Source organism: Corvus moneduloides, chromosome Z (genome assembly GCF_009650955.1).
Source record: "Corvus moneduloides isolate bCorMon1 chromosome Z, bCorMon1.pri, whole genome shotgun sequence".
NCBI classification, from domain to species: domain Eukaryota; kingdom Metazoa; phylum Chordata; class Aves; order Passeriformes; family Corvidae; genus Corvus; species Corvus moneduloides.
In genome coordinates this window covers 534,277-560,922 of record NC_045511.1, presented here as the reverse complement: position 1 = coordinate 560,922, position 26,646 = coordinate 534,277, and the positions used below count along the sequence as shown (strand labels likewise).

The window sequence follows — 26,646 nt, the reverse complement described above, 5'->3', positions numbered from 1 at the left end:
GCTGGCCCCGAGCTCTCCCCACATCCTCCCAGGCGAAGCCTGTTGCTTTCCAGGAAAACAGTCACTCTGCCAAACATCCTGGAAGGAAAAACGCTGCTGGCGTGACACGGAGCCTTTGGAAAGTGGCAGAGAGGCACTTGGGGTCTGCTGGCTTTGGGAAGCCCCTCCAAAACTTAGCTGGGATAACTCCTTCCCCTGGCTTATCCCTTTTTCATGGAACACCTGGACAGGAGTTTTGAAGTTACATTTAGATGTGGCTTTCCAAGGAAAGGCCAATGGGGACATACATCACCTTGTGGCAGAGACTTCATTCAGTTTCACATTTGGGAGTTCTAATTCGTACAGTGACAGTGAGGGATGGGAAAGGAAAATAAACCTGTTGGGGTTATAAACTCCTGCTGTTCTCTTCCCAAAAAAATTCAGTCAAAGAGCACAGGGAAGAAGGAGGAACCCCTTCCACAGGGTGCCCAGAGCAGCTGTGGCTGCCCCATCCCTGTAAGTGTCCCAGGCTGGGTTGGACGGGGCTTGGAGCAGCCTGGGATACTGGAAGATGTGCCTTCCTATGGCAGGGAGAGGAATAGGTGATCCTTAAAACCCCTTCCAATGCAAACCAGCCTGTGGTTCCATGTTTCTACATTTTGAGGAATTTTTGGATAATGTGCAGGGCACGTAGAAATTTTATTTTTGCTAAATGCGGTTACTGGGTACTTACCACCTTATTGCTTCTTGCTTTTATCTTGTCACAGCTAGTTAAAGCCTTGAATTAAAGAGAATTACTCTGGCCAGAGGATTTTTCAGGCTGTGTTTAAAATACTGTAAAAGACCAAACCATAAATCCTTGGGAAGATGCTCCGGGCTCGCCTGGCCCTCCGTGGGGTGATATGTATTCAGCACATACAGATAATTTGTTAACAAGGCCTTTTGCCCACTTTGGACAGATGCACTTACTGTTTTCAATCTTCATGGTTAATTATTCGATTTGGGGTTGATGCTGGAACACCCTGACTCCTAATCACTGCTCTTTGTTGGGAGTCCATTATATTGGAACTGCCGGAGTGCTCCCAGTGACCTTGAACTGACATTATAAGCTGCTTCTAATCTTTTCACTCTATATTTCTAATGCTGCTTTCCTTTGTCCCTGCCTTTGTGTGGCTCCCGTTTAGCATCACAATGGGGCTGCCCCTGAGCCCGGCGGCCGACTCTGCGCGCTCAGCTCGCCACGCGCTGTCCCTCATCGCCACCGCCCGCCCGCCCGCCTTCATCACCACCATCGCCAAGGAGGTGAGCGGGGCCTGCTCCCGGACAGCCAGGGGCTTGGGGGATTAAAGGAGACTTTTCCATGGGGTTTGGAGGGTGAGCGGGACGGGGCGGTGCTGGGAGCGTGGTGTGCTCCAGGCATGGTCTGTCCGAGGATCGTCTGAGCAATCCCAGCCCCAGCTGGAGCTGAGGGATGGGGCTTAGCGGTGACCAGGGTGGTGCTGGATGCAAGGTCAGGCTTGCTGATCTTGGAGGTAACAATTCCTGCCCCGTACGGCTGCTCCCCACAGGTGCACAGGCACACGGCGCTGGCGGCCAACACGCAGTCGCAGCAGAACATCCACACCACCACGCTGGCCCGCGCCAAGGGCGAGATCCTCCGGGTCATCGAGATCCTCATCGAGAAGATGCCAACGGACGTTGTGGACCTGCTGGTGGAGGTGAGGCCACCTCTGTCCTGGGCTCGATGCCAGTGATGGGTCTGACTCGACTCATGGAGTTTCTTTCCATGAGGACTTTGGGTGTGGAGAGGATTTGGTTTATACCAAGTTCATTTCTTAAACTTTAAATGCATTAAATTACATTGTTGGGGAAAAAATCCGAAGCAAAAGAAGGTCAAAGCCAAGTTGGACACGGCTTGGAACAACCTGATCTATCAGAAGGTGTCCCTGCCCATGGCAGGGCTTGGAGTGGGATGACCTTCAGAACTTTAGTTACGGAACATAGAACACAGATTGTCAGCTGATGGTAATTTTTGTTTCCAAGGTGATGGACATCATCATGTACTGCCTGGAAGGATCTTTAGTTAAGAAAAAGGGTCTTCAGGAATGCTTTCCAGCCATCTGCAGGTGAGCTCTTCCTCCGGGAATACTGGGAAGTAAATGACAGGATCAGCAGTAGGATGTATTTCCTAATTAGGAGTGAAGCAGTCTGTTAGGTGACACAACAAAGAGTAAAAGGTGATTTATAAAATGGGAGCATTTCCAGTATCTTTAAACGTGGATAAATATCCCAGTTATCTTCTTAAACTGGTCCAACCAATAAATTCTAATAATCACCTGTCGGCCATTACCTTTTAATTTAATAACCTATTAAAATATTGAATAGTTTCAAGGAAAGAACAATTATCCTGTTGCCAGGTTGGATACTGATGGAGATGATCTTCCTCCTTCCTGATGCTTTAAGTGGCTTTCCTTAAAACATAAAGGGAAGGATAAATGGGAATTACTGCCCAATCTCCCTATTCCTGTGTATATTTATAGCAATCCAGTATTTTAAAATTCTTTGCAATTACTGGTAATATTTCCTGGTTATAGCCAGTGTAAAAATGATCCAGCACCCAGCGACGGCCTCATGGAGCCCAAGGGAAATTGCCAGCAGGTTGTAGCAAATGGGGGAACCTCTGGAGAGATTCCAAGTGGGAGCACTTGTACAGCATCCCATTGTTAATCCCTTTACAACATCCCAGCGTTCCTTATGCTGTATGGTAACGTGTGCACACGTGGTGAGCCAAAATCATCCCAGTGCGCAGCTCCTCTTCCTTGGATCAAAGGAATAGGAAGAGCAGTCCGAGGGGAAGGGTGGTTGACACATCCAGCGTCCTCAGGGAGGGATACACAGGGATGCAGAGCTGCATCTGAGCTGCATTTTCCCTTTTCCCTGCACAAAAACTAGGGATTTTCCTCCTTCTCTTTTACTCTTTATTGGTTTTTTCCCGTGTTTCGTCTTGCTTTTCTTCCCAACTGCCATCCTGCAGTGCAGAACGCGTCTCGTACCTGCGTGCAAGCAGTTGCTATGGCACTGGGAATCCCAAGGAACCAGGAGAGAAGTCTGGAAGATGGGTTGTTAGAAGCCCTAAATATGCTCAGCAACATGATTTTGGAGACTGGTTCCAGATATTTCTGGCAGACTTTGGCAGAGGAACATTTAACTGCAAAATTCCAACATAATTCTGAATGCAGTTGGCACTTTCACAGGTCTGCTCTCCCTGTGATAAAGCACAGTGATATCCCCAAGAATTTGAATTTGCAATAAGGTTTTAGAGTCTGTTGGGTTTCAAGGTGTTGAAATTCCTTGGATTTTGCAGCTGTTGGAATTCCAATACATGCCACGTGGTCACACTGGGTATTAAGGACTATTGCACGCTTCACCCCAAGGGTGTTATTGGAGTGGAGAGTGTTTGATGGTGAACTTCCCTCTTCCCTTTTCTTTATGCCCATCAAAAATTGATGAGTTTGCTTATTTTTCCTTCCACTGTCCTTCCTTTCCATTTGACTTTCACGGGAAATGCCCTGAATTCACGCAGGGTGTTGGATGATCACTTAACCATTTGACTTCCCATCCAGGGATTTGGTGATTATCCCATAGATTACTCCCAAATAAATAAACCTGATAGATAAACCTGATCACATTCCATGGTACCATATCACCCATCAGTTGTTTTTGTGGAATGCCAAGTGTTGAACCGGCAGCGAGTGGATTTTTAAATCAAATCTCTGTTCCGGCCCTTAATTAATTAGCCAGTGGAATCCCAAGTGAGTTTAATCTCCTGGTGTCCCCTCGTTTTCCCCTCAGGTTCTACATGGTGAGTTACTACGAGCGCAGTCACCGGATCGCGGTGGGAGCTCGCCACGGCTCCGTGGCGCTCTACGACATCCGCACCGGCAAGTGCCAGGTAAGGAACTCCCTGGGGATTCCTGCCCTCAAACCTGGGAGCTGTTGGGAGCGAGGAGCAGCGAGCTCCGCATCTGTTGTGCGCTGAGCTGCTGGAACGCTCTGGATAACACCGAGGGGATCAATAGCTTAATGAAGGACTTAAGGATATCGAGTCCTGCTGGCTCCATTCCCTGGGACTGACCGGCTGCCACTGGGTTAATAAGGAAAACCTCAAGCTTTATTTCCTGACCTGAAAGTTTGGGAGTTACTTTCCTAAAAATTCGGAATTATTTACTCAGTGCTGGGGAATATTCACAGCATTTGGTTCCTTACTTTTCTTCATAATCTTCCACATAAACCATGGAAAATAGAGCTGGGGGTGACCAAAGGGACTCCCAGGATAATTAGGACAGGTCCTTTTCAGGTTTAATTATTATTCATGAGATACAAAAATTTTCCAGATAAATTACTGTGGGGCAACGCCATCTATTGGATACAGATTCCTGCTTCCAAATCCGATTTTATGCTTAATTTCTCCCAACTGCAGATTTTTCTGGCTGCTCAAAAACATGGAATGACTTGGGGATGGTGCATCTGAAAAAGTTGTGTCATTGGAGAAAAGCTCAGGTTTTTTTATTGCCTTTCCTGTGAGGGGTTTTGGGATCCTGAAAAGCATTTTGGGTTTGGGTTTTTTTTCCCTTGCAGGTAATTTTTATTTTTTTAAAAAAGGTGGTTGTAGGAACTGACTGAGAAATTACTTGGAATGATTAATAGGATGATGGATATGAAAAATCCCCCTTTTTAACAAAAAACAAATCAGCATTTATCTAGGATGGGGTTTTTTCCCAGTAAAATTTACTGTATTAGTAGATTGTATTATGACTATTCCGAATGCAAGCATTTTTGATCTGTTTCTCCATAATTCAATATCAAAACCAGGTTCCCTCTCCTTCTCCTCCTATAAAATGACTTTATTAAACCCTCTCTGAGTGTTGCTGTTGTTCCCAGTGTGGGACACGGGCTCGATTGGGCTCTGTGGGGTTTTTGGCAGCACTGGGAGCTGGGCAGCGCCCTTCCCATGCCGGTATTGATTTGTCCTTCAGCTGTTGGCAGCTCCCAGAGATCCCAGGGCCTGGGTGTTGATTATTCCCACAACGTCTCGGGAGAGGTATTGACCCGGAGCCACTCGCTGCCGATGGCTCCGGATTTCTCACCCCGTCTCCATGGCACTCATAATAAACGGGCTGAGTGCTCTGTGGCTCTGGAAGCCAACTTTTCCTCACTGCGAGCTTTTCCCTCTAGGAGCCAGTTTGGAGATGGGTTTGTCCCCCATTCCAAGGAGGATCCATGCCTTGCACTCAGGTTGTGTCCCACATGGCAGCAACAACCTTCATATTCCCCCATCCGTGTTCTCCCTCACATATTCCCCCTCACATATTCCCCCTCACATATTCCCCCTCACTCATTCCTCCTCCATATTCCCCCTCACTCATTCCCCCTCACTCATTCCCCCTCACTCATTCCTCCTCCATATTCCCCCTCACTCATTCCTCCTTCATATTCCCCCTCACTCATTCCCCCTCACTCATTCCCCCTCACTCATTCCCCCTCACTCATTCCCCCTCACTCATTCCTCCTCCATATTCCCCCTCACTCATTCCCCCCTCACTCATTCCCCCCTCACTCATTCCCCCCTCACTCATTCCCCCCTCACTCATTCCCCCCTCACTCATTCCCCCCTCACTCATTCCCCCCTCACTCATTCCCCCCTCACTCATTCCCCCTCACTCATTCCCCATCCGTATTCCCCCTCACACATTCCCCATCCATATTACCTCACATATTCCCCCTCACTCATTCCTCCTCCGTATTCCCCCTCACACATTCCCCATCCGTATTACCCCTCACATACTCCTCCTCCATATTACCCCTCATGTATTCCCCCTCCATATTCCCCCTCACACATTCCCCTTAACATATTCCCCCTCACTTGTTCCCCCTCCATATTCCCCCTCACATATTCCCCTTCACACATTCCCCTTCCACATTCCCCCTCACATATTCCCCCTTACTCATTCCTCCTCCATATTCCCCCTCACTCATTCCTCCTCACATATTCTAGGAACTCCATTCTGAAGCTCAGAATTCCTTAAAAAACTAGCTAAGCTTCGTCATAGTTTTGGAAATAAATAGCTGTAATGTTTGCTGTTGAATCCATGCAGTGCTTTCCGTAGCTGGAGAAGCAGTGGGTTTGTGAGCAGATTATTTGAAATCCTTAAAATCATGGTATTCCTAGATGGACAGATGGGAGGTGAGGGCTCTGTACAAGGATTTCCCAGGTGGATGGTGTGTGGAGCAGCCCCCCAGGAGATGCTGAGCCCCCTGCACACCAGGGGAGAACCCAAGTACCCCGCAAGTTTCATGTATGGTTTTATCCTGTTTTTTCCTTTATGTGTGGGATCTCATTCCACTTTTATCCTGGATCACAGGAGGCTGCTTGCCTTTAAATAGCCAGATCCTCGTGGGTGGTTTTTCCCTCACACAGGTTGTCACTTTTAGGCTGAGTGTGATTCTCCCTGTTGGGAATCCAAGGAGATGTGGTGGGAACAGGTTTGTGGTGGTTCTGTGCTTAATCCCAGAGGGATGTTTGGTGGGATGAAGGGCTCTCCCAGCCATTCCAGCAGGGTTTGGAGCACTCTTGTATGCAGAGCTGTCTTGTGCTGGATCTCAGGTATGGCAAAGGTTAAACTTCAGCAGCTTCCCAAAAAAAAGGTGGAGCTTCCATCAGCACCTTCCACCCTCCCAAGCCGCCCAGCACAATCCGATGATGACTATTGATTCCTTCCTTCCCAGCTTTTCCCTGGCTCTGGCCTTGATGTACGGATAGCGCCGCAGTCCTGCTCAAATAAGGCTCCATCTTGATCAGGGGCTGAGATGAGATCCTGGGATTTGATAAAGATAATTGATGGTTCACAGGGAATTGGAAAACAGTTCCGAGAGCAGCAGCTCCACCTGGAAATGTGCCTTTTGTTTTCCCAGCTTTAAACCCCACGGCCACAGGCCCTGAGCCAAACACATGGCATTAAGCACAAATGGCAATTTTTAGCCCAAAATAAACCGCTTGGATTAATAATTACAACTATAATTCATTTATAACAATGTTAAAAGGATTAGGCAACAGGATTAAGGTATCACTCAGCACAAGCTCTGTTTGCCCAATTAAACACTGAAATAATATTAAATTACAACCAAATTACTAATATTTTGCATAAGATTCCTGATTATTAACACAGAATTAAAAATCCTGCACTGAGAGGTGCAGTAACACAAAGGAAAATACTGACGATATAAAATGCTATTTTATATCAAATTAAACACTAAAATCAGACTGGAGAGGGAGATTGCAGGTAACTGAATTGTAGAATACCTGATTTTTGATTTTGGGATGATGGGAAAATATTAATATTTTCCCAGGTAAATTCTTGCTGGGTACCAGAGTCTGGCCCAATTAATTCAGTACAGGTTATTTAATTATCTTCTTTTCCTTTAGGAACATATTTGGGTCTATAAGGAGAGACTCCGAAATATTCCATTTTTATTGATTAAATCTTGGGATTCATCATAAATATTTAGAGCTGCATTTCAGAAATACTTGTAATTTTTGTATCTAAAACCTGGGTCATTTGCACCGGAAGATTAAAGAGAAACACAAGTTATTTTGGGTTTATTTCAAAGCAAACACTGCTTTTAAGCCTGAGCTGGAATCAATAATGTTTGGTCCTGGGTCCTTCCAGAATTAAAATCCCAGCAATCCAAGCATTAATTGGATTGTGCAGGGCTGATTTTATTTCAGTCCTGGATGCGTTGGCAAAGTTTGATTTATATGGAAGGCAGAAAAGGATTTCATATTCCATTTGGAATGAATTGTGGCTTGGCTTAATTAATTCCAGAGTAAAAGATGCTGTTCTTTAAAACAGTGTTTTAAAGGCGTTCATCCTGCAATCCACACCTGCATTTCCACGTCCTGGTCACTGGAAAGCACATCCCTAAATTTCAGAGGAAAGGTAACTACTGAGTATAACCTTAATTGGATAGGCCAAAGGTCTTTTCTGAACGTGCCAAATAACAGATTAAGGGATTTTCATTAATTTATTTATTAAATTAAATTATTAAAGGTGATGAAACTGCTGTGAGTTAATAGAGATTTCCATTAAATTGCTTCAAAAATAGGGATTTCTTTTTAAAAGCCTGGTAAGAACATTTTTACTTTCTATTATCCGTGACTTTTCATCCGTGGCTCTGCACTCATCCAGGAAGGGGTTACAGAGTCACCTCCTCCTTTAGTTCCCAATCCCTGGATGCTTTGTATCCTGTGCAGAGCTTGGAGCTGATAGTTGCCTGTCACGATTTTAAGGGTTGCCAGGCTGGGCACTGGAATGGCAGTGCTGCTTTCCCAGTACAAGGATTTTTGCCTCCTTTATTTATTCCCCCTGGAATTTGGAATGATAAATATCAGATAATAAAGGGGATCAAGTATTAGTGGGTGTCTCCAGGAGGGCATTATCAATTTAAAATACGCATTTCACTGTATTCATTAATACAAAATTGATCCAGTGGGCATTTTTTATGTCACTTTTAGTGGAATATTGCAGTTCAGTGGAGACTTTCCCAAATACTGGACTTGGAATGAGGTTGTTGGAATAGCTTGAGTGTATCCTGTGGTGCAGGGGGGCAGGTGCAGAAGTCCAGTAGGCTCCCAGGAGCATCCCCTTCGCATTAAAAACCTGGGCAGAGGGAAGCTGGAAGCAGCTGCATTTGGTCCCACCGTCCTGCTCGGGCAGAATTAAGACATTTCCAAACTGGTATCACACCGATTTTCCCAGAATGTCCCCTGTGTGTTCATACAGCTGCTCCGGAGCTGAACAGCTCCACAGGGTAACTTGGCATATTTGGAATGAACAGCAGTGATCTGGGTTTGCTTCGCTTCCTCGTGGAAAACACAAGCTGAACACCACAAAAATCCTGGCAGGAAGGGATTAGCATCAATTAGAGAAGCACTTCCTTTAAATAACAAAGCTGCTGGATTCCCTGAAGGATTTGTGCTTCTTGGAACATATTCCAGGAGTAAAAAGAGCAACAAGTGTACTGCTCCTATTGATTTTCTACCTTTGTCTCATCAAAACATATTTTATTGACAAGTATTCCATGCTCGTTAAGTGCTAAAGAGTGGGATGGGGCTAAACGTGGGATCAGCTAATTAACTGTGGGGATCCCATTAAAGAGGGAGGTTTGGGGTTCACTCACCTTTTCCGCAAGGAATAAATGAATATATTAATGGCTTCTTAATATATCAGGCTCATTCCAGGTGCACCAGACTGAGCAGGGCTTTTAATAACCCAGGGATGGGCACAGGAGCACTGATAATGGAGTTTTGCTAATGCTGATCCAGTAGGAAATAGATTTTCCAGGAGAAACTCATGCAGTGTCTTGGATTTAACATGGACTTGGGCTTTTTGATCCTTTTTGGGGTACTGCTGTGGGAGAGGAGCTCTGTGGGGAGTGCAAGGCTTCCATGTTTTAAAAATTCCCATTAAAGACTCATTTTTGTTCGTAGACTTGAGAAGTGCCTTTGGTTTAAAAACTGGATTTGGCAGTGAATGTGTTCCTGGGATGATTTAATTCAGTTTCATTGGCTGAGCTGCTATGGACACTTCAGAGGAGCTGTGATGCCATGTCCTTAAATCCCACCTGGCGAGACATTTCCGTGGAGTGCTCTGGTTTTTCGTGCTGCCGGGTCATGGATCTCCCACATTCCTGTTCTCTCCCCTCTCCTCAGACTATCCATGGCCATAAAGGACCGATCACTGCCGTGGCTTTTGCCCCCGACGGCCGGTACCTCGCCACGTATTCCAACTCCGACAGCCACCTGTGCTTCTGGCAGGTGAGGCCGCGTTCCCAGCCCTCCCTCTGCGCCACGTCCTCAGCAAACTCAGGGCTGGGATTTTATCCCTTCATTTCATGCATTAAATTGCGGGGAAAGAATCCTAAGGGAGAGAAGGTCACAGGTGGATTGGGCTTGGAGCAACGTGGACTAGTGGAAGGTGACCCTGCCCATGGCAGGGGTGTGCAATGAGATATCCTTAAAATCCTTTGCAGCCCAAACATAAGGAGTTAAAATCCTCCATGCAGTTCTCAAATGTGACCTCGTGCACTGGTGATTTTTCCCTTCCGTGTCCCGTTTGGCACAATTATTAATGCAGGAAAATCAGGGACATTAGTCATCCTAAAAGGGTTATTACTCAAGATGATTTAAATTGTGAAAATGTCAGTGGGGCTTGCATGCTCCTGGCTCCGGATGCCGTGATTTACACCCCTGACACCGCTCCGCTGCCGAGGAGAACCGGGAGAAGGGATGGCTGGGACGTCGGACTGCTCAGGATTCAGGACATGGCAACAGCAATAAAATATCCCGGGGTTTGCCAAGGTTTCCTGGGGACAAATCCTGGATTGCCGTGTGTGGGGGGGAATGGAGAGTGGTATCCCGCTGGGTTGGGTTGGGCAATCTCAGTTTCCAGAATTTGGAGCTGGCACCAGCAGTGCTTGGCCTGTTTTCCAAATAGTGGAACCCAGCAGATCCCTGCAAGTGTCCAATGCCAGGTTAGACAGGGTTTGGAGAACCTGGTGGAAAGTGGGGATGGACGGGTGGGACTGGATGAGCTCTGCGGTCCCTTCCCGCCAAACCGCCCCCTGCCCCTTCAGCGCGGGCTCCTGCCGGGCCCCGCTCGCAGGTTAAGGCCCCGCTCCCTGTGGTCTCTGGGATGTGGGAATGTGGGAGGAGCTCCGGGCGCGCGCCGCGGCGCTGACCCTCCGGGAGCCCCGGGATCAGCCAGGGTGTCTCCGCAGATGAACACCTCTCTCCTGGGAAGCATTGGAATGCTCAACTCCGCGCCTCAGCTGCGCTGCGTCAAGACCTACCAGGTGCCGCCGGTGCAGCCGGCGTCCCCCGGCTCCCACAACGCGCTCCGGCTGGCCCGGCTTATCTGGACCTCCAACCGCAACGTCATCCTCATGGCCCACGACGGCAAGGAGCACCGCTTCATGGTCTAGGTAGGGTCTGAGGGATTCCCGGGAATTCTGCCCCTCTCTCCCGTGGGCAGCGCGGGGGAGCAGCCCACAGAGCGGTGCTAGGGCGCTCCTCCTGGCTTCCAGGGGCTCTGAGGGAATCCTGCTGGGATCTGAGGGCTCAGCCATGCTCTGAGGGAATCCTGCTTGGATCTGAGGGCTCAGCCAGACTCTTGAGAGAATCCTGCCAGGATCTGAGGGCTGAGCCAGGATCTGAGAGATCCTGCCAGGCTCTGAGGGGCTCAGCCAGGATCTGAGGGCTGAGCCAGGATCTGAAAGATCCTGCCAGGCTCTGAGGGGCTCAGCTCGGATCTGAGGGGCTCATCCCATCTTTGCCGGCGGCTGGTGGCACTGACAGCTTTTCCTTGCATCCAGGAGGAAGAAGGCCCAGGGAGCCGCTCCGTGCGTGGCCCGGCAGAGCGGGATCAGGAGCACCTCGTCCTGCTCCGCAGTGGCAGGAGCCCGGCTGAGCCCGGCCCCTCCACGCTGGATGTCATCCAACCCCTTTTCCCTTTGGAGCCTCCCAGAATCTCAGTGTTTACCAAAAAGGCTCGTGTTTACATGGACGTTCTCCTGGTGACCATGGAATGCTGGCAGGTGACGCCCCCGGAGCCAGGTACCTGCCTGGGAGCGGGGGGCTGGAATCTGGGGGCATGGCCTGGGTGCTGATCCCAAGGGGGGGTCAAGTCTCCGTTTCTGAGGGGATTGGAAGCGCTGCTGTGCCCAGGCCGGAAGGGAAAATGATAGTCCACGTGTAAATAAATAATTTAAAAATCCCATTAAATGGCAAATTTGGGAAAAAAGCAGTATTTATATAGAAAGGTGGTTTTTGCCACCAGTGCAGGTATTTATTTAAATAAAGGACAAAGGGGGCCATTTTGAATGGAAAAAGGATCGAAAGTATGGAAAAAATGAATTACTGGCTGGATGTACTGAGATATTTCCTTCAGTAGGAATATTCCTATGTGACACTTCGCTGTGATTGTGTTTCCTTCTTACATATCTGATTTTGTGGAATATTTTGTGTGAAACTTGCTGGTTTCTGCTCATGGGAAAGAGAAAAAAATCTCAGAAATCCTCTTTGATTTCAATATCTCTTGTTCGTACAGCTTTTCCTTGGCTGCAGAGCTCAGACCTGAGGCTGGCACTACCCATTAAGCTAGAAATGGTACTTGGAGACCAAAAATGAAGGAATTAATTTTTCACCTGGCTCCTAGAGAGACAATAAATGTATTTTATTCGAATTTGGGTTATTTGTGTAGTGCCCAGGTGGGATTTGCAGCCCAGAAGCTCCATATCTATGTGCTGTTACAATTCAGTTCAAAAGCAGGAGACTCAGACCATTAGGAATGTTGAACACAAGCAGCTGGGAAGTTGGTCTTTCCCAGTGGCTATTCCCGATCCCGCTGTTCAGTGTGAGCTTTCCGTGCGTATCCTTGGCGCTGTGTGTGGCCTCGTCCCTGTAAGTGTAGAGGTGTCCGTGGCTTCCATGGCAGCTCCCGAGTGACACGATGGGACACCTGGATGAGAGGGGGGTGACGAAGTCACCGTGTGATGGTTCGGGTGTCGGCTTCTCCACAAATCTGCTCCCTGCCCTCTATGGATTAAAATTCCTGGTGTAAATATGCTTGTGGAATAAAACTGGACTGAAATGTTTTGGTTTTCATGGGTGTCAGTGATTTCCTGCTGCTGATTCTTTGCCCAGTCATCAGGAATCTGTCACTCTTTAATGAATTTCTCCCTTTTCCTTTGGAATGAGAGCGGAATCCTCGAATGGTTGGGGTTGGAAAGATATTAAGGATCATCTTGTTCCCTGCCTTGTCTCAAGTCCCTCTCCAGCTCTCCTGGAGCCCCTTTAGGCACTGGAAGGGTCTCTGAGGTCTCCCTGGAGCATTCTCTTCTCCAGGTGAAGACCGCCAGCTCTCCCAGCCTGGCTCCAGAGCAGAGGTGAATTCCCCAAAGGAATTAATTGCAGTAAATAAACTGACCATATTGCACTGTCTGTGGGCTGGAATCTCTGATATCCCCTGTTTTTAGGGACTGGCAGCCATTTGCCTGCAGAGGAAGCCCCTGGGCCATGGGATGCTCTGGAGCAGGTCAGGAATGACCTGGTCAGTCTCCAAACACAAAGCCCGCAGGAACTGTGTGACTTTCTCCCTTTAGGAGTGTGTGGATGTGTTTGGCCTCGATTCCCTGGAGGCTGGGTAGGCGATGCCAGGTGGGATCCAGAGAGGGATGGGGCAGAGGCAGCGCCCAGAGCAGCCTCTCCTCTCCTTTAGCTGCTGGGCAGAGCTGAGCCTTGGAAAATCAATACTCAGGAGCCAGGAGGGAAATATTTCCAAGCTCTAAGTGGAGGATGTGTTGTGACAAGGCTGGGATGCGCCAGCAGCGCAGGAGAGGGAGGGAGGCAGAGTCATTTTTAACACCTGACACCTCAAGGTGGGTCTGGGCAAAGGAGCCTTGGTACAGCCAAACACCAAAGGTCACGGAGCAGAGCCCAGAGAATTCCCAACCCAGGATGTGCTGCTGCTGTCCCACAACATCAGGGGTGGGGGAGACATAAAGGGGGAACTCGGTGCTCGCCGCCATCTCCTGTAACAGGAATTACAGCCCATGGAAGCCCAGGTTACACCTGGAGCCATTCACCTCCCGCTTTCCACGTGTGCTCAGGGCCATTAATCCCACTGGATTTGCCCTGAGTGTGTTTCCACGCACAGAGCAATTGTTTGGTTCCAGTGCTGCAGCCTCAGTTCAGAATAATGGAATATCCAGCTGCAGAGCTGGGTCCCACGCAGAACAGCCCACGGCCCTTCTCTGGCTCCTCCACCTGGGAGCTCACCGTGGTTTCCAGGGAGCTGGGGAGGCAGGAAAAGAGGCTTTGCTTCTGTCCAGGCTGTTCCCAGCTTTTAGAAAACTTCACCAGCGTTAATACTTTTGTCTCAACAAAAAAAAAAAGAGGAAAAATCTGGATCAGAGCCTCCGGTGTGATAAATTGACACTCGATCCAGCGGTTGCCTGGAGCGCGCTTTGAAGCAGGAGAGGCTCCTGGGGAACTTCCCCCTCTCTCTGATGTCTGAAAATTAAAAATTAATCCGCTATGAAAAATTAAAAGGTGAAACTTTCTGCTCTTTCAGCAGCAGAGCTTTTGGAATGCTGATGTGGGGCTTGGAATGGAGGCTGAGTGACATCTCCGGGAACATCACTGTGGGCTGGTGCATTCTAATACCAGATTTTAATTGATTTTTGTAAATTGGAAACCTGTTTGCAAAGGACTCGAGTCGCTTGAAAAGGGGTAAATATTTATTTATTGATGTAAATAACCTTAAACAGGCATTTACTCACTCCTGCAGAGCTACTCACAGTTTTCAACACAGTGAAAGGAAACCCGTGCTTCCAGCACGGAAGTGATGCTGGAATCTGCACAACTTGCAAGGCTTAATTTGGCTTTTTATAAAACAATGGATTCAGGCAGAAAATGGGTTAAACTCCCCTTTATTCCAGGAGCAAACACAGCAAACGTGCTGCTGGTGGCCCCGTGGGAGGAGACAGAGGCAGGAGGGAGCAGGATGGGGACCGGGGTGATCCCGGGGTGCCAGAGGGGTTTCCTTGCTCCTCCCGGTGTCTTTGTCCAGCACAGGTCTGTTTTCCACAGGGAGACTGAGGGAAATTCCTTTGGGGGAGTGGAAAATCCCCCACCCCTTCCCTGGGGTGGGATCCACCTGTGGCAGAGCAGCAGCAGCAGGGTCTCTCCCAGCTCGTCCATCCGAACAGCCTTATCATTCCTCCATGGATGCTCCCACTTCCCCCCAGTGCCTCCCGCACCAGCCCTGCCCCAGCACCAGCCCTTCCCACAATCCCACCAGCCTGGTGGGACATCGGGTGGGAACACGGGCTGAGGGATTTTTACTGATCATGGAAAAGGGGGAGCAAACGCCCCTAAAAAGCCGAGTTCAGGCATTGATTCCTGAGCCATTCCCCAAAATGGGTTTGTTTTACACGAAACATAGTGTACACATCCCTGTCTTCCTGAGGATAACAGAACAGCGTGTATTCCATAGGTGAGGGTGTCTGCTGAGCTGGAAGGAATGGGAGCAAATGAAAGCAGAGCCCAAATCCAATCTGTGAAATGGATTCAGGGATTCAGCCAAGCCGAAAGCGGCCGTGTCCCACCCCGGGGATCCGCAGGGAAGCCGTGGGGAGTGCAGAGATGAGTTCCCATCAAGTGCATTGGCTTGGAAAATGGGGAAGGTTTAGGGTCAGGCCTACACAGTCCCAGGGGAAGGTTTGCCATGGGAAATGGGAAGAGCTGCAGCCGCCGCCACTGTGATTGCTCCTTTCAATGTCAATTTTCTGTAGTTTTCAGTTTTCCAGAGCCATCCACCTGCTCCTGGAGCACTGGCTGTGGGGGGAGGTTATAGAATCCTGGAGTCCTGGAGCCTTGGGATACAGAGCACGGCTGGTTTGGACTGCCGTGCCCTGCTGGGAAGGGCAGCGGAGCCGGGCAGGGAGGTGGAGCCGGGCAAGGCGATGGATCCAGGCAGAATCAGGGAGACGGGCACGGGGATGGAACCAGGCAAGGCGATGGAGCTGGGAAGGGCGAGTGCCCAGCCAGCCCCAGGGAGCCCCCCCAGCTTCTCCTCTGAGCATCTTGTCCAACCCCGCTAAGGATTTAAACACCCGTTGAAATTAATCTGCTGGATAAAACCTTTTCTTCATAGTCTTCATTAATCACCCGTCCTTCCCGTAGCTTCTTGCAGGAAAATAGATTTTTAAACCTGTCAGCTGTGGTTTTGTGGGATTCATTTCGTGCCGGCTCTGTCTGTTCTCCTGCACTGCCGGGGAGGAGGGAGACAATTAACCGAGGGCTTAAAAACTCCGAGTGCTCGTTGCTGCACCGAGCCCGGAGCTGGGAATTATGTAACCACTGGATGGGCTGGGGGCATTAAATATAGAGTTTGGGTCGGGGATTTTAGGCTTCCCAGCAAGCCAGGGGATTGGCAGGGCTGAAAATCCGTCCCAAGCCACCTTCCGGGGACAGCGGGGGCTGCCAGCCGCGTGTCCCGATGGATTTGGGAAGGGGAGGGAGGCTCCAGCGCTGGGGCGGCACTCGCACACCTCGGGAGGAAGCTCATCCCTGAAAACGAGCTCCCAGAGGGCAGGTTTCCATCCGAACGAGCCCCATCCATGTCACCCACGTCCCGAAAACCAGCACGGCGGGAAGCTCGTGGGTGGCTTCACGCAGGATGTGGTGCAGCGTTCCGCCCCAAACCCAGCGCCGGTCCCACCAGCGCGGCGAGAAATCCCACCCTGGCATCAATTATGGATTGGTGCGGAACTGCAGGGGCCCGGGGAGGAAACACTTCCAGGAAAGGCAGCAGAGGAGGCCCCGGGGAGCGGGGCCGAGGGAGGGCGGCTGTCGCTCGCTAACGAACCCGAGCAATTAGCGCCGGCGGTGCCGGGAAGAGCGGCTGCGCTGCCAAGCGCCTGCGTTTGTCGGGAGGGGGAACCACCCCTCAGTGAAATGCTGGGGACGTGCTGCGGGCCCAGGCGCATCCCAGAGCATGCAGCGAGGGATGAAGCAGTGGCTGGCAGAGCCGGCAGTGCCGTGCTCCGTGCTCTTCCCTCTTCCCGCAGCGGGGACCGGGTTCAGCCCCGGGCTGAGCTGTTTCTCGTCTTTGAACACGGGCCAAGGGGTAAAATGCAGATTTATTCTGGTTTAGCCCGCACAGGAAAGGGAGGGAATAAGGAGCAGTCCCCGGGCTCGGCTATCGAGCCGCGCTGGATCTGCCCCACGGTTAAATTTAGGGTGTGGGATGGAGGGCAGCTCACAGTTCCTAGCAGGAGGAATACCCAGCTTTGCAGGAATTGGGGATCACACGTGGGACCTGGCAGAGGGCAGCTGTTGTGACCACGGGGAGCAGCTCCCAGAGGTCAGGAGTGTCCTGGGCTTGTCGCCAGCAGTGGGAGCAGCATGAGGAAGGGGGATTCTCCCCCACTGCTCCTCTCTGCTGACCCCTCCTGGGGAGGATTTAGATGGGATATTGGGAAGAAATTCCTTGCTGTGAGGGTGGGGAGGCCCTGGCACAGGCTGCCCAGAGAAACTGTGGCAGCCTCTGGATCCCTGGAAGTGTCCAAGGCCAGGCTGGAGCAGGCTTGGAGCAACCTGGGATAGTGGGAGGTGTCCCTGCCCATGGCACTGGATAGGCTCTAAGCTCCTTCCCAGCCCAACCCATCCTGGAATTCTCTGACTTCCAGCACAGCCCACACCCTGGCAGAACATGGGGAGGGCTCTGAGGCTGCTCCAGGAGAGACATGGCTGATCACCGTGCTCGTTTTCCATAGGGAGAAATCCATACACTGGTGACATTTCTAGGACATGCTATTTTTGCCTTGTGAGGGGGCTGGAAAAATCAGAGTGGCTTTCACGAAATGAAAGCACCTTATTTAAGCTGAGAAAATTGTTTATGCTGATTAACTTCGAGCTTTTCTGCAGTGACATAATCCCACAGGATCTAAGGTGAAAAGGACAGGTTTAGTGGAGGTGTTGGAATATGCAGTGGTGAAGGGTCCAAATGGGGTTTGGAGCTGGAATCCTCTCGAGCTGCTCCGTGGTGATATGCTGGGGTGCTGTAAATGGTTACCCTGAAAAAATAATCCCCCCAAAACCGGGGGTCAGAGGAGCAAAGAGCAGTGGGACACGACAGCTTAGAACTTACAAAAGTAATTCCCTGGTGGAAAGCAACAACGGATTTAGGTGAGCAAAGGGGCAAAAAGGCAGAAAGTAAATTCCCCCGAACTTCTTGTACTTCATTTGCTCCGGAGTTTGCAAAATTTCTCAAGTTCATTGATTTTTTTTATGCAGGAAATTTCATGAAATTGATGACAATTCTGGGAAGTGAAAAGCGGCGCATCTCCGGGGGTGTAGATCCAGCGGGGGGGGATTTAGCTCTTCCAGCCTAGAGACACACCAACTGCAGTGTGGAGAGGCTCCCAGACTTTCTTTCCCTTTCTTTTTTTCCTTTTTTTCTCCGTGGGGATAATAATAACAGTGTCAAGGACACCATTCAAGCTGATGCCTGGAGAGCTATTCAGTCCAGGCCTATTTACAGCCATTATAAAATGCCTGTGGATAGTTCAACGACCGATTTTCAAGAGTCTTTCTCTACCTTTTGAAGGCTCAGGAAAATCTATCAAACTGCAGAAATTAAGCTATTTTTCTTCAGGGGAAGAGAAACAGAGCAGGGAGCTTCTCGCATTAAAATGCTGCCGTAGATTCCCGATGAATGAAAAATTGCCCGGCATAATAATGAGCTGGGAGATGGATTTTGAAACAGCTTAAACCCCCTCTCCAGGCTCTGTGGCAGCAGTGCTGGGGATTTGGAGGTGAAAGATGGACCTTCTCCGGGTGCTGCTGTTCCCACATCCATCCAGGGATGTGGGCAGGGAGTGAGGGATGCAGCCAGGCATGGGCTGGGCCTCAGAGCATCCAACACCTGCTGCGACACAACCAGGGCCACCCTTCCCATGGCACAGGGAGGGAGGATGGAGCTGTGGAGGACAGCTCTCGGGATCAGCGGTGCAGGTATCCCTGCAGCAGCTTCCCGGATGTGCATGCATAGGGAGAGGGAAGTCGTCCCTGTCACACATTCCTGTGTGCAGGTGTCCCAAAGGTGCAAGATCCCCTCAGGATGGAGCACACCCCGGCATGTCCTCAGTGTCACCCTGCCTTCCTCGTGCCTCTGCTGCAGCCACTCACCTGCATCCCTGGAAAATGCGCTCTGGAAAATGTGGGGTTTGAGTGCTGTGTGTTAATTGCTCTCACGGCAAAAGCAGTTGATGTGCTGAACAAACAGCTCTCCCCGAAATGGGCTCCCAGCACGATTTGGTTATCACAGCCTTGCCCTCCTGTCATCCCAAAGCCATAAATGGAGCCCACTGGCTTTTCCAAAGCCTTCACTTACATTTAATTGAGTGGGAAACACATTTATTTTTTCCTTACAAGATGCCAGCTCTCTCCCATGTGTAATCACAGGATCATCATCTCCCCATCCTCCGGGCAGGGCGGGAGCCACGGGAGCAGCCTGCTTCCCACCGGGAGGGGAGGCCCAAACGATCCAAAGACATGTCCTTGCCTTGGGGAGCAGCACATGCTGCTCCAGCTCTCATCCCGTCCCTGTTCCCTGGGAGCAGAGCCCGACGCCCGCCAGGCTCCACCCTCCTGTCAGGGAGTTTTGGAGAGCCAGAAGGTCCCTCGTGAACCTCCTTTTCTCCTTTGCTTGTGCCCTCTGGAGCTGAGAGGGTGGAGGGGCTGGTGGGACACTCCAGGGCAGTGGCATATCCCGGCCTCTGAGGGCTCCTAGGAGGCTGCCATGATGCCACTCTCGTGGCACTTCCCCTGCTGTCCCACATGCTGGCGATGCCATGGGGGATGCCCTGCCCTGCCCTGCCCTGCCCTGCCCTGCCCAGCGGGATGTTCCTCCCTGGATGCCCACATCCCGCTTTCAGGGCCTGCCTTGCAAGATCCCGCTGCCGTTTTTCCCTCCCTTCCCAGCCCGGCCCCACATCACAGGTTCCCTTTTTTGTGCTCTCTGAGCGGGAGCGATCGATTGTGTCTTGTCCGAGCCCCCAGTCTGTACAATGGGAATATGAATAAATAATGCCGTGTGGATGAAGGGGATTTGGAGCTGCCACGTGCTCTTTGGGTAAAATCCTTTCCTTTAAACAGCAGCCATCGCCTGTGCCACTCCTGCATTTTCTTTTCTGCTGCCGAGGCTTTTGCTTCCCGTTAGACCGGGAACCATGTCCAAGGCATTCCTGTGGGACAAGAACTTGGATGGTGAATTTCCACAGCTGACACGATGCTGTCAGTGCTCCAGGACCCTTTGCTGAGGGGTGGTGCTGCAATGCAGGCGCTTGGTTGACACCCAGCAAGCAGGGATTTAGGATTTGCACCTGGGTGCCCAAAGCGTGCCTGGGGTGGTGGCCGGGGTAACTGTTCCCTGCTGGGGCGATGCTGGGGCACAGCACAGGTGCCCAGTCCAGGAGCCAGAGGGTGGGACACACCTGGGACACGCCACAGCGCTCTGAGGTGTCCTCCAGTGTTTCTGTCCCGGCTTTTGAGTCAGAATCTCTGATGCCGACACTCCTCGCTCGTCTGACTTGGGAAGACAGGGAAAGCCCTTCGCTCCCCGGCGCCAGGCAGCGAAATGTCGCTGTCACCAGCTGGCAGGTGGGACGCGGGAGCAGCCAGGGTAGATCTCCCTCCTCCTCCACGTCCCGTCCCGCCCATCCCAGCTCAGCAGCGGGATGCGGCGTTCTCTGTCCGGCCGGAGGCTCAGGTGTGGCTCCGGCGTTCCGCGGGGGCTGAGCCCCTCCGCAGCCCCGCCGAGCCCGGGCTGCCCGCGGCTCCCGGCAGGACGCTCGGGCAGGACGGTCCCCGCGGGCAGCAGCTGCCCGCTCCCGTGGGAAAGGCGCCGGCCCCTGGCCCCGGCCCCGGCCCTCCGCTGCTCCTGCCGCCGCAGCACTTTGTTCTTTGTGAAAAGCAGGAGCTGCAGCCGCTCTTTGTGCCGCCGATTTGAATTTGACCCTTTCCAACACCAAAAATCGATATTCCCGGGGAGAAGCAGTGGGTGCTATTTTTCCAAGCCCTGTTTACAGCGGAGCGGTCCTCGAGGCAGATGTTATCTCGCGGACTTTACCAAATTTTACAAAGCATTTTCTGAGCACATAATGACAGTATTATCTTTGTCCACCTGCTGAGAGGAGCGGTGGGCTCACAATAAATATCGGCTTCCGAGACGGGCGAGTCAGAGTCCGTCTTATCTGTCCAGATGGGGGGGAAAAAAGGCCCTAATTTCCATCCCAGAAAGCACTGGGGTGTGACAAAGGTCATCGGCTGACACTGTACCCTCAACTGGGATGAAAAATATATGAGTCAAGGCTGCATTGTTTGAAGGGGACACAGTCCCTTCCAACGGCTCCTGCCCCCTCCTCTGCTCTCCCACCCTGTGCCACCCGAGCCATGGCATTCCCTGGCTGGGAAAAAGTAGGAATGTGTCCCTCCGGGAGCACCCCTCACTCAGGACGTGGCCCCAGGGCTGCCCAGCCAGGGTGATTCGGCGGATGGCAGCCAAAGGCAGACCCACGTGGCACTGCCCTCATCCCTGCCCGGGGGCATCCCTGCTGCTCCGTGTGAAGGATGTGCTTTAGCACCTTGTTCTGCTGAAATCCCGGCTGCTTTGGGGGCTCAGACCTCGGCAGCGCCATCCCCTTGCAAAGGACTTGACCCTGCCAGCATTCCTCCAGCATTCCCATCTCAGCCAGGAGCTCTCTCCTGTTGCTGCACTGGGTTTCTCACCACGTGCCGTGTTCACACAGCTCCTTTCCCCTGAGGAAACACCTCCACATGTCAGTGACAGTGAAGATGGGAGCAGATCCATGGGTTTAGGTACCAGGTGCCACCTCCCACGGAGTCGTGGGACCTTGCTGCTCCTGGCTGGGCTGCTCCCTCCTTTTCCTCCATTTCCAGGAAATTTTCTGGGTTTTACAAATACCCCACAATTAGTGAATTAATGAGCTAATGAGGGAATTCTAGCCAGCTTCCCTCTCATCGGAGACCCCACAGGATCCTCCCTGTTCTGCATCTCAGCACCAGACCCAGCACAACCTCCCTGGCCCATTCTGGGGGGGCACAGCCCATTACAGAGCGACAGATTCCTGGAATCAGTCATTAGATTAAGGTACATGGCCCTGGAATTAGCAAAGGCACGTGTGATGCTGAGGTGGGACCTGAGGGGTCCAGAGGAGCTGAGTCAAACCAGGGGTGGGTGCTCTCCTCTGAGGGGCCACGGAGGCTCCAGCCGCTAGAATGTCACTGTGGAACATGTCCCACTGCCCCATTAAAATGACAAAAAGACAAAGAAAAATGAGTGGGGAGTCAGCAGGGAATATAAAATCATTAACACAGCGCCTAATACAGTGGGAGAAATGTCGATGGGGACGCTGAGCTAATGGGCCAGGCTCCTCCAGAATTTTATTATCCTTGAAGTTTTAAATAATGCATCACATTTGGATCCCGGTGTCCCTCCTGCCGTCGATCCGTGATTCCCCAGTTCAGCACAAGGAACTGGCAAATCAGAGACACTCACCCTTCTCCACACATTCTGCAGGTAGTGATTGAGCCAAGATTTATTTATTAGCCAAGCTGTGATTGATTTAGAGGAGATTTGCTTGCTGGAGTTAATTACAAGCAATAACTGGCTGCTCTGGCTGCCCGGGCAGCCCGGCTGCTGCTCCAGGGACATCTTGGTTTGTATCTGGTTCACCCCGTGGTTTGGGATCAACTACCTGGGGCAGATCAAACAGTTGTTGCCAAGAATAATCAGCTCGATTCAATCAATGCCCTATGGAAGGGCACTTGTCACTGAAGTGTTCGAGGTCAGATTGGAGCTACGCGGGCTGTGGAAGGTGTCCCTGCCCACTGGATGGGCTCTGAGGAGCGCAAAGCCGCCTGGGATCCGTGATGTGCAAATTAACCCAACCGGGAGAAATCTTTGTGCGTTGGAGTATCTCACCCCCGGGCACCCAGAGCGTGCGGGGGAACAAGGGAGCCCCACTGGGAGCGGGATGTTGTGCCAAGGCCTGCCTGCATGGCCCGGGTGTGCTCCCTTCCCTGGAAGAGGGAGGCAGAAAGGGGAAGCAGAGGAACGGCCTCATTTCACATCCCCCGGCCATGGGGCAGCCACCGCCTCCCTGGGCTCGCCGGTGTTCGTGTCCCTGCTCTGTCCCCGGGGCATTCCCGGGCTGTCCGTGCCTGTCCCAGGCTCGGCCCTGCGCTGGTGTGTGAGGATGGAGGTGCCTGTGTGAACAGGAGCTGGTTTGTGTCTGTGCCATGGAGCTTCTGCCCTCGGCCAGCACGGACTGAGGCCTGGAACGCTGAGTTGGAATTGGCTTGTTTGGGAGCCAAACAAGTCAGGAGCCAAACAGCTTTTCCAAGTGGAAAACAAACCACTTAAAAAAACCCAAACAAGTAAAAAACCCGAAACAAGCTCTTGAAATTTCATCTCCCAAGGCAAATCCTTTAATGTCAACCGTCAGTCCCAGGGTTTTTTGGTGCTAATTATCACCCTATAAACTCCTTGCTAGAGGGATGTTTCCTGCCCAGGCAGTGGGGTTTGTCAAGAAAAAGCTGACCCAGCCAAGAGGGAGCAGGGCTCCCGCTGGGAAAACATCCTGGCATGAGCATTCCAGGAGCACTGCTGTGCTCGGTGGTGGCGCAGGCTGTGCACAGACCAGGCATGTCCCGGGTCACCCCAGGAGTGACACATGCACGGCCACCGGGCTCTGGCCCCTCCAGTGGCTCTCAGGGATGTCGCTCTCTCAGAGGGTATTAATTAATTAATTAATTAATTGTCTGTCCCTCGCTGGCTGTTTGGGTCAGGCTCCCAGGGCCGATCACAATGAGAGCACCCCGGGGAGCCCTTTGTTCTGCAGAGGTGAAAAATTGTACCCACAAAAAGAGTTCCCCCTGCGATCAATTCCCTCTAACAACTTTATTGATTAGCTGCAGTAACATCTCCCATTTATTAATTATGAAGATGTTCCAGTGATTCCTTAAAGTTAACTGTTGTGCTTTCCCTCTGCCCTCAGGCCCCAACCCAGCCAGGACTGCCCAGAGCAGAGTCCCCATCCCTGGAGGGATTTAAAGCCATGTGGATGTGACACTTGGGGACAGGGGTTAGTGGTGGCCTTGTCAGTGCTGGGGGAACATTGGTCTTAATTAACTTGGAGGGTTTTTCCAGCCTTTAGAGATTCCACAATTTTTCTATGCCCTCCTTGTTCCAGGATCCCAGAGCGGACACCTGGCCATGGATCTGTGTCCCTGCAGCACTGGGACCAGGTGGGTGCTTTGTCCCAGATGCTCTGCACAGGGGACAACCGGGATGTCTCCAAGGCTTTCATTGTTTGGAATTACTGACAGCAGAGGTGACAAATCCCAGTGCTGGGACCAGGAGTCCTTTACACACAGGGAAGGGATGCTGGAGTGGTTTCAACAGCCCAAACGAGAGGTTGTCCATGTTCTTTGCTGTGGAGCTTTTCCAAGCAGTGTGCCCGAATCCAGCCTGGCAGGGGGCTGCTCCCACCTCTGCTCCAGCCTCAGGAACATGCCACCCCAAAACCCCAGTGTCACCAGTGCTGAGGGGGCTCATAAACCACCTTCACACCATAAATTAAAAGGAGTCAGGCAAGGGCAAGGAAGCCCAGGAGCAAGCTGGAAGCAGGGGTAGGGAAGGAAAAAGAAGGTCAGAAAGAGGGTAATTAAGGAAATGCAGCAAAGAGAAATTATACAAGAGAGGATTAGAAATGTACGATTGGTGTTGGTACCCGGGGCCATAAATCACCCACAGTGGGAAGGAGATGCTGAAGGAAGCCGAGGGTGATGCTGGACTGATTATGAGTTTGAAATATGGCACGTTGGCAAAAAATCCACTGCGATTTATCTTCTGTCACCGGCCATCCCGGGAAGGTGGCAGCCATCCCCACACAGCTCTTCTGAGACTGAAACTCCAGCGCTGAATTGATTTCTGAGCCTGCCAGCCTGCGCTCGGCTGGAGCGGGTAACAAATAACACAGGGAGGGAGAAATTAGGGAATCAAAGAGATCACAGGCACAGCAAAACAAATGGGTGGTGTGGAGGACAGGGATTTGGGCACCGCAGAATCTATTTACACCCTGTAAGCAAACAGAACCCCAAATAAGCCTTCAGCGTGGTGTCCTGGGTATGTAAAGGTTTGATAACTCAGCTTTGCAGTCCTACCCACACAAGAGTGATTGCCAGTCTGAGAGAAAGGCGAAAATCTATACTTTTAGCAAATATCTAGATCTAAAAATAAAAGGGGGATACAAATCCTAGCAACACAGAGGGGTTAGTTAGGAGGTGAATTAAATCTCTGGATTAAAATATGAACATGTCCTGTAATTACAAACCCAAGCCCAACCTCCTAAAGCCCCTCCATGGGCACAGTGCAGGAGCAGGGCTGGGGCCGCGTGGGACCCAGCCAGGAGGGCCTGGGGAGGGCTGGACATGCTGCAGTGCCGGTGGGAGGCAAAGCAGGAGCCTGAGAAAAGCTCCAGAAGGATCTGCTGGCAGGAAGCATAAACCAAAAATAGGCAGTGGCAGGAATCAAGGCGAGAGTGGGGAAAATGGAGACGGCGATCAATACCCGGAGACCAGAAACATAGAAGATGTGAACCGTTTTTATTCCTGGCCTGTGCAAGCAGGGGCTGAGCTGAAAACCTGGTTTCTCTTAGAGAAATCATAGGCATAGTTAAAAAATGTCTAAAAATGAAACATGCAAATGAGGGCATTGACTGCAGGGTGTCCCTGTGCCTTTAGTGCTCCTGAGCTGCTCCCAGAGTCTGTGTGGAGGTCCTGACACAGGGGAGAGGGACCCTGGGGCATCCCTGCCCAAGCACATGGGCACAGCCCAGTTCAGGCATCAGGGAATGTGCCTCTGTCCCGACACAGTGACTGGCTGCTGCTGCTGCTGCTGCTGCCCTGAGGGTGGTGGTGGGGCACGATCTGTGGGTCCAGGGGATCCTGAGAGGATGGGAAACATCTGTGCTCCAGCTCATCCATGGTGAGAATGGAAGGAGCAGGGCAGAGCTCTGAGCTGGAGATGCATCATCCCACGGAGAATAATCCCAGCACAGGACTTGCTCCTGAGCACCTGGGCCAGCCCCACTCCCACGGTAGGCCCAGACCTCCAGCCTGGGGTCCCACAGCCTCTCCAGGACACTTCACCACCTTCACCATTAGGAAAACTCCCTCCATGTCCTAAAAAAATTAACCTAATTCGCCCTTGCACTTCATTTCCCCGTGAGAGCCCAGCAGCAGCGCAGCATCTCAGTTTCCCTGCTGTCCTACTTCCACACCGGCTCCATCTGGGAGACAAGGAGGTCAAGGGAGAGGCTTGTTTGGGATCGCCACGGCCTCACTGGCACGGCCAGGATTAGAGCCAGGGAGTCCAAGGGTTCAGGGTCTTCCCCTAAGCACGGGAGTCCCGCTGGAAAACAGATGGTGAGGAAAAATGATTGGAGGAGATTAATAATAACACTGATAGAAAACCAGATCGAAGGGATCAGGGCATAGCAGAGGGGCTGAGCGATAATTTGGTGCCTTGTGGGAAATGAGGAGGACAGATGCTTGCCTAAATTTGGGGATTAGATTTTGTAGCCTAAAGAAGATAATAAATGAAATGATTATGGCATTAAAGTGCTGGTCCCTGTGGACAAGCAGGTTGGGAAGACCCTTGGCATTAAGAGCCAGAGATGAGGGGACAGGTCAATTTTAGGGCACCCTATCAAAGGCCATCCCCTGACTGCTGAGAGCTGCTTTAGCCCAGGGAAATTCCTTCTTCACGGGATGCATGGAGCATGAGACAAGGATTCTTTGATCACAATTGTCCAGGAAAGTTTAGCAAAAAAATTGCCATTTTTAATTCTTTTTACCTGGCTTGTGCACTGTTTGGCCTTCGGGAAAGTCACAGCATTTTAGCAGGACAGAGTTCCAGGGGCATCTTACCAGAGTAACTGGAAGGGCAAGGGTGTGTG

General features: G+C 51.3%; 1 protein-coding gene across 2 annotated transcripts in view; it reads left to right on the top strand.

Annotated features, from left to right (window-relative positions):
• Positions 1-12,690, top strand: part of WDR7 (WD repeat domain 7) — a 43,934-nt gene extending 31,244 nt beyond the window's left edge. For both annotated transcript variants that reach the window (XM_032095990.1, XM_032095989.1), the window contains 7 exons: positions 1,164-1,281; positions 1,548-1,697; positions 2,023-2,105; positions 3,832-3,931; positions 9,749-9,853; positions 10,816-11,019; positions 11,410-12,690. In XM_032095990.1, coding sequence (XP_031951881.1) covers positions 1,164-1,281; positions 1,548-1,697; positions 2,023-2,105; positions 3,832-3,931; positions 9,749-9,853; positions 10,816-11,019 — 760 coding nt within the window. In that variant the 3' untranslated portion in view covers positions 11,410-12,690. The remainder of the gene's footprint in view (positions 1-1,163; positions 1,282-1,547; positions 1,698-2,022; positions 2,106-3,831; positions 3,932-9,748; positions 9,854-10,815; positions 11,020-11,409) is intronic.
• The last annotated feature ends 13,956 nt before the right edge of the window (positions 12,691-26,646 follow it).